General features: G+C 43.0%; 1 protein-coding gene across 19 annotated transcripts in view; it reads left to right on the top strand.

Annotated features, from left to right (window-relative positions):
• Positions 1–12,681, top strand: part of IQSEC1 (IQ motif and Sec7 domain ArfGEF 1) — a 282,649-nt gene that overhangs the window by 242,836 nt on the left and 27,132 nt on the right. For all 19 annotated transcript variants that reach the window (XM_072934947.1, XM_072934948.1, XM_072934950.1 and 16 more), the window contains 2 exons: positions 930–1,209; positions 1,767–3,031. In XM_072934947.1, the coding sequence (XP_072791048.1) occupies positions 930–1,209; positions 1,767–3,031 (1,545 nt within the window). The remainder of the gene's footprint in view (positions 1–929; positions 1,210–1,766; positions 3,032–12,681) is intronic.

Below are 12,681 nucleotides of genomic sequence, written 5' to 3'. Positions count from 1 at the left end.
GTGCATGTATTGCAACATGAGTGCCCTTCTGCAAATACAACCCAAATACAAATTGCTGTTAGTCATCCGTACTTCACAATACACCTAGGGCTCAGTTAAAAAATGTTTCCTATTGTGTGCAACCCTTTTAATATAAAAGGTATTTTTCCTTTCCTTTATTCCTTAGCAGTAACAGCATTTTTGTGAAAACAAAGTAGTCTCTTTCCCAGAGAGGTGCTATTGAGCTTTCTTCACCTGAAACCATGTTGCTTTCTATCAGCTAGAAACACTGTCCATTGGGATGCTTTTATTCCAAAACCTGCCAAAAGTATCCCATGGGAGCAGTCTTTCACTAGCAGGGAAAGAAATGAGATTTCTCTTGCAAGTACTTTTTCCCAACTTTAGTTTTTAGGAACATCATAGCACTCAAGATCCATTAAATTCTAATCTCCACAAAAGTAATCCTTCTATGTCAAATTGTAATATAAGGGTAAGAAAATATTGCTTTAATTTGGTCAAAGCAAAGAAAGACACAAATAAGCATCTGTCATTTTGAATAGAGAAGCTTGGAAATAAGCAGTCTTATAAGAAATTAGAAGTTTTCATTCCTTTTACAGAGCAGTTCCTGAGTGACTTACTCAGGATGTTATTATTAATTAGTGCATAAAGTTAAATAATTCTTGAAACCTCCATTCTCCTGTTTGACTCACGCTCTAAAGATGTCATGGGCGTGACAGATTGAGATTTGCAAAAACTACAGCAATAACTGCAGCAAAAACTGTGCTGCTTGTCATGAAAGCCACATTACCTGTCACACCTGCATGCGAACAGCAAAACTTGCTAGATGTTACACAAAATGAAAGTAAAGCAGAACGGTGCTGTTTGCTGTTGGGAATTTTGGAGTGCTGGGGCTCACCCGAGGCTTTTGCTGTCTCTCGTTTGTTGTGCAGCGTTGAGGGGGAGGCTCCCAGCAGCGAGACCGGCACGTCCCTGGATAGCCCCTCCGGCTACCCGCAGGGCCCGATAACGCACAGCTCTGCCCTGAGCCCCGAGCACTACGAGCACCCCTACGGGCTCTACTCCATCGCGCCCGGCCAGCAGCGAGCCCGCCGGCCCAAGCTCCAGCACTCCACCTCCATCCTGCGCAAACAGGCCGAGGAGGAAGCCATCAAACGCTCCAGATCGCTTTCGGAGAGCTATGAACTCTCTTCAGACCTACAGGATAAGCAGGTATTTGAGCTCTGGTACCTCGTTTGTGTCTGTGAAGTGGGAGAAGTCTTTTCTAGCATCACTTCAGTTGGGACTTTGAACCCCGTTATTCTTTGTCCCATACATCTTTCCCACCTCCTAGATAAAAGTGTAAAAGATATTAACAGATGAATTAAGATTTAACAGATTTAACAGTTAATACTGTTAAAAGTAAAAACAGTTCTTGGAACTGAGATTTTATGCTCCAGGAGCATACTAGAATGTAATTGTACAAAATGTTTTTCTAAGAAAATGAGTCCTTTTGAAACCTGTGTGTTTTTATTGTCACAGAAAAGAAGGAAGAACTTATTGCAACTGATATTCTCTTATATCTGTGAGGTGAATTAATATACTTTTGTGTTTTATGGTGGAATTTGCAGATGACTATTCCGTTCATCATTGGAGTTCTGAGTTTTTGCTTTCAAAACCAGTATATATAAAGTACAATAAAGTGGTAACGCGAGTTAAATGTTTTTGTGAGACTCTACCCTTGTCCCGAGCTGCACGAAGTGACAAGGGGTGTGTGTGTTGCCTGGCAGGTGGAGATGCTAGAACGGAAGTATGGGGGTCGTCTGATCACCAGACATGCTGCCCGCACCATCCAGACCGCCTTCCGCCAGTATCAGATGAACAAGAACTTCGAGCGCCTGCGCAGTTCTATGTCCGAGAACCGCATGTCAAGGCGCATCGTCCTGTCCAATATGAGAATGCAGTTTTCCTTTGAAGGACCTGAGAAAGTCCACAGCTCCTACTTCGAGGGGAAGCAAGTTTCTGTTACAAATGATGGTTCAAAGCTGGGCTCCCTGGTACCGTCGGAGTGCAATGAGCTCGGGGAGACGGCTACCATGAAGTCCCCGGCAGCGTCCACTGATTTCTCTGATGCTATAACAGAACTGGAGGATGCTTTTTCCAGGCAGGTGAAATCCCTGGCGGAATCCATCGACGATGCGCTGAACTGCCGCAGTCTGCATTCAGATGAAATCCAGAGCGCGGAGCAGGTCAGGAGCCGGGAGATGGAGAGGGAGAGCTGTGCCCCAAGCAAACCAACGATCCACAATGTGGATCACAGGAAGCTGGACGAGATGACGGCCTCCTACAGCGATGTCACGTTGTACATCGACGAGGAGGAGCTGTCCCCACCCCTGCCGCTCTCCCAGTCCGTGGACAGGCCGTCCAGCACGGAGTCAGACTTGAGGCTCCGCTCTGTGAACTCTTCCCAAGAGTACTGGTCTATGACCCACAAGGATGATAAGATAGACACTGATACGAGCTGCAGGAGTACCCCATCACTGGAATGTCAGGAGCAGAGGATGAGGATGGATCACCTCCCTCTTCTCACTATCGAGCCGCCCAGTGACAGTTCCGTGGACTTGAGCGATCGCTCGGAGAGAGGCTCATTAAAGAGACAGAATGCGTATGACCGAGGCATCACCAGCCAGCAAGGCAGCCCTAAACATATCCCTCACAGCATTCCTGCCAAGATCATCACCCGGGAGGAGCAGGAGGCCAGGCACAGGGCTAGGCCCATAGACAGTCACTTGGCCATCAACGGCACAGCAAACAGGCAAAGCAAATCAGAGTCTGATTACTCTGATGGAGACAACGACAGCATCAACAGCACTTCCAACTCCAATGATACAATAAATTGCAGCTCAGAATCCTCTTCTAGGGACAGCCTAAGGGAGCAAACCTTGAGCAAACAAACCTACCACAAAGAGACTCGCAACAGCTGGGATTCCCCTGCCTTCAGTAACGATGTTATCAGGAAACGCCATTATAGGATTGGGCTGAATCTTTTTAACAAGTAAGTACAGCAGTTCCTGCCTTCCTCTCAATGTCACTGAGAATGAACCAGCAATATTCTTCGTGTGTCAGGTAAGGTAAGACTGGTGTCTGGTATTGACCTTTGAGTGAATAAACAAGGTGCTTGTGGTGACTGTTCATGTTAAAGTTTAAGTTGATGTCTTCATAGTTTAACGGCTTCAGGAAAAAAAGAAAAAATATAATTATGTGTATAGGAATGGTAGTAAATTATTGAAGATTAATCCAACTCCTTTCTTGGGGAAAAATATGGTGGCTTGATCCTGATCCATTTTTTGGTGTTATGTTATAAAAAATTTAGATTTCTTCCTGCCCTAATCATGTAGGTGGTGTGAAACTCATCAGACAGGAATTAAAAACAGCATGCAGCATATGATGAGTTTCCTGTTTAACACTGGCAGGGCCTGGAATTTGTTCAATAGATTTCATTAAAACTGTGATGCTAAAAGCCAACGCACTGAATATTTTTTATATTAAATGAATGTTTATCATTTATCACAGAGCTATCACAAAATTTGTATTTCTGCCTATGACTGATAGTTTTCCTATGTTTTCCCTGGGGCTTGAGTGATTTCAGGCCTCCTTTTTTTAGCAGTGCTTTGATGTGTTTGGACTGATAGGTTGGTGGTTCCTCATGTATTTGTTGTAACATTGCAGTCAATTAAAGCTTTTTGGTGCCATCACATGAGCTGTGCATTACAGCCCCAAGTTTGGCTGTAAACACTTTCAGGTTTAGCTTTTAATCTGTGTGAAAATGCCTTTATGGGAGCTTCCAGCCAATTGGAATTATGCAAGTCATAGCATCGCTGTTTGTGAGGTTGAATGGGTAGTAAAATACATCAATTAGCTCTTTTTTAGAAGATTTGAAAATAACATCCTTGGCAGGGCAAGTGGGGAGGAAGGTGCTGGTGCTGTTGGCTGACATTTAACACTTGCTTCTCGCCTGGGTTTTGCACAGCAATTAAGCCTTGAGCAGTCAATGCTCAGTGAACCTCAGGCTTGGTAAGAGTGTTCGGAGTCAGCTGCAGAAGGGTGTAGGGGAAAAGTGAATGGAAAAAGTGCTCAGGCAGCATGCAGGGGTGAATGAGAGCATTGGAAGCTGTCAGGTGCTGCTAGTGACACATCAGTAGGAGGCTAAAAGTGAAAAATAAACATCAGGAACAGACAAGGATAGAGGCAGTTGTTTGAAACGGATCGAAGTGACCTTGCTGCACGGACTTGCACGAAGATAAACCTGTTTTCTGTATTGATGTGAGGTGATGTGCAGCTCCTCAGCAGTGAGTGCTGCAGGACAGCACTCTGCGGAACTGCAGGCAGCACCTCTGAGTGGCATCTTTTGCTCTGTGTGATTTTCTTTTCCCCACTCTTCACTTTGCTTTCAATGCTGGAGGTAAAATAGATTGTCATTACTTTCTGCTAAGTCAGTGGGATTCTATTGATTCCACAGACACTCCCCAAGTATCACACATATCCCACATGCATTGGGTTTTGATTATGGCTCTTCCAGTTTGAGGATTGTGACATTTTCCTTAATGTGCAGTGTCAGGTATTGAACTATCATAGAGCATGATGGTGCATAAGTCTGTAAATACTTTTGAAAAGGGAGCTGGAGAACCTTCAAAACTTTATTCTTGTGAAAGCTCAGGAGTCTCTAGAGAGTGCATCAGGTAAGATTGCGAACTGCATCTTGAGGTGAGTGGTCAGTGCAGTGGCCAGGTCAATGCAGCGGTCACTTCACTGCTGAAAATGTCTTTTCACCGCATTATCTTCACAACACATTTGTGATCATAAAACAAGGGAGCAATGACAGTGTTGGCAGCAGCTCCTGGAGGATGTGTGCTCCACCCAGGAGGAAGCACTGAAAGAAGGGGCTTTGAACTTAGCTAGTACAAGAAGGCAAGGTTTTTTCCAAATGTCTGCATCTATCAGAGGAAATTTTAGGCATGTCTTGTACAAGGAGTTCAGGTTAATTTCACTGTGTCTTTGAAATCTTCCTTGCAAATTACGATCCCAAGCCTAAATTAACAAATGTCCTTTCTTTGTGGTACATGAAGCAAAGAATTAAGAACCTTAAAGAAGTGCATGAATTGTAGCAAATACATTGCTTTGTTCAGCAGAAGTGGTAAAAGTATTAGGATTTTAAAAGCATGGAAAATCACTGTAATCTCAATTGAAATTTCAATTTTTAGATTTTCTGGCTTTCCTATTTTAATAACAATTTTCAGACGCCAAAGTGCAGTTTTCTTATCAGAGGCTCTTTGTTAGGATAGGCAGTTATGGGTGGGGTAAAAGTTGAGCACAGCTGGTGGTTCAGTTTACTTAATCACTGATAGATGCAAAACATCAGTAGCACAAAGCTCCCTGGAGAATGGAGAACACAGGACATTGAGAAAAAAGTACAGGTAATTGAAAATCACTTTTCTGTGAGTTCTATTGGAAGGTGTCCCTGCACATGGCAGAAGGTTTGGAAGAAATCATTGTTATGATCCCTCCCAGCCCAAACCATTCTGCGACTCCATGATTATAATGGAATTTTTTTCAAAGTGTAACTTGGCCTTCAATTTGGAACCTTAGTGTTGATTAAAGAAGTGCACTTTTCAAAGGCATTTTGTAGTGGCCTGTAAGCTAGAAGGTAAAGTAATCCCCCAAAATGGAATGATTTCTGCCAAAGAAATTGCAAGTGAGTAACAGCTTCTGTGCATTGCCCTGGCTCTGAATGGCAGCAGTGATTCCCCCGGCAATGGGCTGGCAGTGTGTGCTCCCATTCATTCCTCCCCAAAGGAAGGGCTGCAGGTGCGTGCCCAGAGTGCAGCAGCTCCCAGGGAGCCTGGGGCAGGCCAGCTGTGTTGAATTAGGCATTTTCTTCAGTGGAGCTGGAAAGGGATGTGGACTGGGAGAATTGCACTAGAAACTGTTCCTCCCTCACAGGCAGAAGGAAAACACTACCTAGAAAGGTTTATTTTGCAGGCTGCAAATCCTGCCAATGCAAATCCAGCCTTCGAGGCTGGTTTGCTTATAAACAAGGCTTCAAGAGGCCTTTTGACTGCTGCTTTAAAAACAAAAACAAGGAGAAAAAAATTTAAAAGAGCTGTGATTTCATTCTCCTGTTTGTTTTGACTGCAGGCTGGAAATACCAGGCTTACCAGTTATTGCACCCCATTCTGGTAGGATTTTCAGGTTCCATCCTGCTCCTGATGCGCTGATGGTTCTGAGAGATTAACTCAGAAGTGTTTAACCTCAGCAGTGTGAGGAGACGTGTCCTGCCCCTGGGTCAGCAGTGCAGGGCTGGCATTCTGTGCATGAATTGCCACAGAGCCTTGTGCCACCACGGGGGTGACAGCAGCTCTGGGTCCCTGCCAAGTGTTTGTGGCTGCCACGTGTGCTTGTTGCTAACACTGCCTGGGGTTGCTGTGTCCCCTGCCCGCGGTGACACAGCCGGCAGGGCCATGGCAGGGCAAGGGACAGGGCAGTGCCTGCTCAGCACTCCTGGGCACAGGGCACAAACACCTCCTGTGCTAACAAAGCAGTGTCAGCAAAACGGGCACAACCTCAGAGTGGCACAGTGCTTTGAAAACTCGTTGCAGCTGTGCCTGGTGTTAGAGAAGATGGGAGATAAGGGTTGGCATTGCTCAGACTAGGTTTTTAATCTAGCAGAGCCTGGAGCCGTGTTTAGTGTCTCCTCTGGGATATCAGCTGTTGGCAGGCTCTGTAAATGGTCCTCCCATCTGGCAGGGTTCCTGTGGCATTGTGTTCCTTGCCATGGGAGCCAGGCTTGCTGGGGCTGATTGCTGACATTGCTGGTGAGGAGAGGCTGCAAAGTGCAGCGCAGGGTCTGTTTAACTGCTCTGAGCTTTATGCCAGGGCATAGTTTAGGCTTTACATCCTAGTCCTACATGTACTACTTGGGGATACATGAATGTGACACCACTTTACACTGCTAGAACAGAGCCTGGGACAGCAATAACTTTACAATAAATTTTCCCAGATGCATTTCACACCCCCCCCCCCCCCCTCCCTTCTTTTGTCTTCTTTTCCTCTCTGGAAAGGGCAGTGACAGATGTAGAACTGTTCCCCACGTGTCCTCAGTGCATTAAAATGGTCTGTGCTGAAGGGTTTGCTGTATCTTCTTTTATAACGGGCCATTATCAAGGTTCCTGCTATTCCAAAGTTATCCCAAAGGATTTATTGACAGAGATAAAAAGGCTTCAGTGTCTGTTTGCAATATGCAATGATGTATCATCGTTAGCCCTGAAAGCTCTACTGGCTTCCTTTATTGCACAGTGGGGATGATTTTATTCCGATTTAAAACCCACTGTTGATATGAATTGGATACTAATTCCAGAAGCAGTTTTTCTAACATTTCTAGATTCCCTGGAATATTAAGATTTTTTTTTTATTTTACTAAGCTGATATGAGAGGAATTTGGTGAGTGCTGGTGGGATTGTACCAAAGACAATATTACAAATTAAAGTTTCTAGAAAAATTCTTATTGGAAATCTGAGGCATACAATATTAATATTGTGTGAAGGCACATTTTTAATTTTCCATGAAAGCAGCTTTAACTGTTCAACAGAGGTATAAGGTTTCCATCATTTTCCATCTCCAGGTAGAGACTGAAGGTGATTTGGATTCCTGCGTACTGTCACACTCAGAAAGTGCTGCAAGCTTTGTTTTTATTTGAAATCCTTAAAAGTTGCCAAATGTTACGTGGTTTTTAAAAAATAGTTTTGCAAGTAGTTGTTAATTTAACTCCTGTAATAAGTGCAGTAATCTGGTGTTCTCAATTTACACCTTTCATACTCATAATGAATTTCAGTTAATATGCTGAACATACTTCCTGTATTGCTTAGAGTCAGTCTCATCCATTCTAATATCTGGTCTCTAAACATGTGCTTTTGGTCCATCCTCCTTTCAATTAGAATTTGGAAGCTTATTGGAAACATTTCTAATGATTTTAAACTTTGTAAATACAGATTAAGTAGAAGAGAGAAGGTGTAAATCAAATGGAGTTCATTCTCCTTACCTGTGAACCAATTATTTTATTTTGCCAACTGATCCCTAATATCTTCAATGATCTTTTTTGAATGATTTTATAGAAAGAGGAAGGGGGAGAGAAGAGGTTTGGCCAGGATTTCACAACAGAGCCATTTGCTGTCCTCGTGTGTGTGCTGACAGGGACTTTGCTGTTGTTGCAACATCTGGACTGCAGATTATTCAGGCGCAGTTGGTTCCAACAAAAATTAAAATCAAAGCACTCCATGTAACTTGTCCTCTAACATGCCGAGGAGTTAGTAAGTAGAGAAGAATGTTCTTAGTATGACTCTCATTATTTCTAAAAACATTTAGCCCTAAGTGAGAACACCCAAAGAAAAAAAAAAGCTTTGTGTGTTTTGCTTTGTTCTGTGTGTGTTTTATCTTTTCTCCCGGAGGAGCCATTTTTCCTCCTTTTTTTTTTTCCAAAACAAGTGCTTTGATTAGCATAAATTATATCCCATCTAAACCAGCTGAAATGTAGAACCAATAGTAAATTGAAGTGCCTCATTCAAATATGGGCATGGGGATTCCTTTTATTGCCATTAAATTCAATATAAACTTTCCCAAATGTTTGGAAGCAAGTGTGGCTTTGCTGGAAGCAGCAATAGCTGAGTGTGAGTGGCCCTGGATCCCTGCAAGAGCCATTACCTCATCTGTGCCTCCAGCTCCGGCTGCCCTTAAACATTCCAGGCACACTCCTGCCTCCCTGCTATGTGCCAGGAATGGGAGCTGAGCTCTGACAATGCCTGCGTGCCTCCTGTTGGAAAATGAGCCCATGAATGGAGGAATTTTGCTGGCTGAGCAGCTCCAGACAGTGGCTGATGGGGCTCCAGGTGTTTGAATTGGAATTCCTTTTGTCCAAACATCTCCAGTGGTCAAATTTTGAGGGTGACAAATGTGACCAGCTGCCTTTTCAGGAATGCAGGGGACAGTTGGAATAGGAACATGGGACGGCTGTGTAGGAAAAGAGCTGAGAAAAAGAGAAGGTCCCATCAACTCTTTCTTGTGTAACAGTTCATATATACCAGCTGAATTGGGGTTTTGTAGGTTGTAATTGGCAAATCAGGAGATGTTTAAACTACTTGCTCAAAAGGTATCCCTTTCAAAGGGAATGTGACTGTCAGAGTTTCCCATTTTTACTCAGCAGAGTTGCAGAACTTGAAGCTGAAGCTGTTTGGTGTAACTGGTGAGGGTGTGGAAAGAGGATTTAGGGCAGGGACATGAGAAGACATAAAGACAGGGACTGTTCCTTAATTTAAAGGACAGTCATCCTGAAGTGTTGTTCCTGACAACACTTGCATAAACATGAGGGCAATACTCAGCCCTGGCACACAGTTCTGAGAGAGGCAGCCAGTTTTCCATATGTCTTGTCCCCAAGTGGAATGTGCTTTGCTCTGCTGACAGCTACAAACTCCTGTCCCTGCTCTGTGAGAAATGCAGTGGGGTTAGAAAAGGTGAGAACAGCCTCACAGAGAGTTTTGGTCCATTGCTTTAACTAAAATACTTTCTTCTTATTGCCTTCTTTCTCGTGAGGAAGGAAGAAGTGGGAGGGACAAAAAAGCAGGCTGCCCACTGCCAAGAGAGGGAATAATGAGGAGGTAGGAAGGGCTCTGGCAGGATGACTCAGGGCTGTTTTCACTAGCAAGGACATGTCCAGCTACTGCATTGCAAGTGCTTGGGTGTGCCTCTGTGCCTCTCCACTGTGCTGCCTGCTCTGTTCATCAGGAATGATGCTTCTAACACAGGAAAATCCTTTTTCCAAAGCAGCTTTAAACTCTATTTTCCCTCCTTTATTAGAATAAGCCAATCTTTCTGCTCAGGGGCCTTTAGGTGCCTTTGATACACTTTTTACCCCTTGATACACTTTTTACCCTTTTATAATCACCTCTGATTCAGGCAATACTTTTCAGACCAACCTAAACATCCAGTAGCAGTAATAATGTTCAATGTATAATTTCCTGGCACCTTGTTAGGAAATGATGCTGTAAAGAAACTGGTTGGTCAAGCAGAAAGTAATGGTAGAACCACGTAGGTCAGTTGCCCAATTTAGTGAAAATACACATCTACAGAGTTTCCTTTCTTTATTTTGCTCCCCCACCGAACAGAACCAGGCACTGAGATCACTTCCTGGTGAATTCTTTCCTGAGTGGCATGAGTGGAAATTAACTTTCTGTGAACAGAGGTTACTCCAGGTAAATAGGTCTGATTGCAAGTGTGCCCTCACCTTCTCATCTGTGGTGGGAGATCTTCAGTGAACTTTAGAGAATTAATATCCTAATGTAGGAGAAATCATCCCCACTGGGGGCAAACTGTAGTGCACCTGCCCAAATCATGGGAATAACTATCTCCCTGTTTCCTTGAAATGCAGAGGAGAGAAATGTGTTCTTTCCTGGCTGATTTTCCTGATCCAGGGATTTTTTCTTGTAGTTACTAGAAGATGCAATTTACAGTCAGTTTTTCTTTCTCTTCATTAAATGGTTGTGCAATTGAGAAAAGCACAGCTCAGGGTTCCCACTCAGTTTCTCTCATTTTCCTCCTCTCAGTCCCCTTTTGCCTTGCTGTGGAGTGAATTCTGACAAGTTGTTTTGGCACTAGTTTTGGCAGTATTTTAAGGATATTGTTTTTTCCTTCCTAGCCAGAAGGTTTAAAATAGACCTAGGGATTCTCTTGGCTTCAGTGCAGCAGTAGTGGGCTCTTCAGCAAAAGCAAAGCAAGAAATACAACCATAGAAACAAAACTGAGCTGTGTGCCAGACTAAGGAGAATGTTCAACTAGCTTGTTATTGCCAGCTTGGTTATTTTAGAATATTTAACTTCTTAAATGATGCTAAGGAAAGTCTTAGGTTCTTGCTGTAAAAAAGCCATCCTTGTTTTTTAGTGTTGAAGTAATGCTTATTTTTGTGACAACTGTAAATTTTTTCCAAATGAGATCGCTGGTATCAAAGGCAAGTAAGATTTCTTTACAGAGGGCTGGCATCATAGCTGCATTAAACTCTCCACTTCTGACATGAAAAGATTTCTTTGGCAGCTGTGTGTTTGTGAAGTGTTCCTGTTTGCAGTGGTTTCTAACAGCCTCTAAGAAATGTTTGTACTTCTGGTTTGCTTGTTTTGAAATCGTCTCAGTTTCCCTGTAGCAGAGACAAGGAACCAACAAACATAGGTGTGCCTTCAGAAATGCTGGAGTTACAGAAGTTTCACCCAGCTTCTCATTCTCAGTCAGGCTGGCTTTGCCCCCTTGCCTCAGTCAGCTGTTAGAGCAGAGTTCTTGTGGTTACTTACACTGTTCATAAATCCCTGCTTTAATTCAGATTATATTTCTGGCATTGCTGGGTATTGGAAGTGTCCTGTGCTTGTTTGTTAATTAATGCTCTCATTTTACAGCTCTGTTATTGTCTGAGCTGTAAAAGGAAATACAAAGATTTCATGTGGTTTTGGGTGTTTGTAAGCTTTACATGTTCAGCACGTCAGGAATGGGCAAGGCTTTATTCACCTTTGTGCTGTGGTTTTGTGGCAGGTTTCTGTTTGAGACAATGCTTGTTATGTTCTCTTCTCTTGGCTGCTGTGGACGCAGGCACTTTATCCACACTATGGCTTGGATACTACAAATGATGGTGCCGCTGTGGGGAGTGCTTGGCTGGATTAAAAAAAAATAATAATATAAAACCAAGCCAAACCAAACCACACTGCCAAAAAAAAACCCCACCAAAAATCAAAACATAAAACAACAACAACAAAAAAGAAACAAAAAATAAACCCAAACCCAAACCACACAAAACACCTTTTTGCCCTAATTCAGTTTGTCAGGAAGTCCCAAGTCAGCCACAGGAATGTGAGAAGAGCCTGCTGCCAGTGCTGACCCAGCTCGGCACTGGGGTCTATACTGAGTTTGTCCTGCGCCAGGACTGGCTGCATCAGTAAACCCATCCTGTGCTGATCCAGAATCCAACTAAAAACCTTTCCTCCACCAAATTCATTTTTCAGAATCCCTGGAGTGTTTTTATAAAAGCAATATTTCATGAAAACTTAAGGAGAACAGTTTGGATATGTTTAGGAAGTCAGTCAGGTTTTACCCTTCCGTTCTCCAAAGGAGAAGCTGTCTCTGCCTGGCTTTCCTGCCTTCTCAGCCTCTGGCAGGTCTTGAGCACTTCTGCATCCAGCCAGTACTCTCTAAGAAATGAGTTTATTAAAATATACTTGATCTGTTATTTTGAAGTTCACATTAATCTTTCCATCATTTTATTTCCCTTAGAAGTCACTTCAAACCACTCTAAATGTCTTGTTATTAATCAGTTTCTGGCAAGATCCTTAGTCCTTCAGTCAGCCTCTGAAAATATTACGAAAAAATTTTGCACATCTTCTGGTGTTGATTTTTTCTTCTTTTAGTAGATCCTTGTGATTTTTTTTTTTGTTGTTGTTGTTTCATTTTACTTGTTTTGTTGTTTTATTTTGGTTGTTTTGTTGTGTTTTTGGAGACAGAAGACATTTTTAAACTTATTTGGAAGCAACCTTGTAAATATCAATGGTTCTCTAAATAACTACATCATCAGCTATGCAAGGTGCTAATGTTAGAGGGTTTCTTTTTCTATTAGTTAATGTATTC

This window comes from Taeniopygia guttata, chromosome 12 (assembly GCF_048771995.1).
Source record: "Taeniopygia guttata chromosome 12, bTaeGut7.mat, whole genome shotgun sequence".
Classification (NCBI taxonomy): Eukaryota; Metazoa; Chordata; class Aves; order Passeriformes; family Estrildidae; genus Taeniopygia; species Taeniopygia guttata.
The sequence above is the reverse complement of the archived record's forward strand: the minus strand, read 5'-3'. Positions and strand labels throughout refer to the sequence as shown.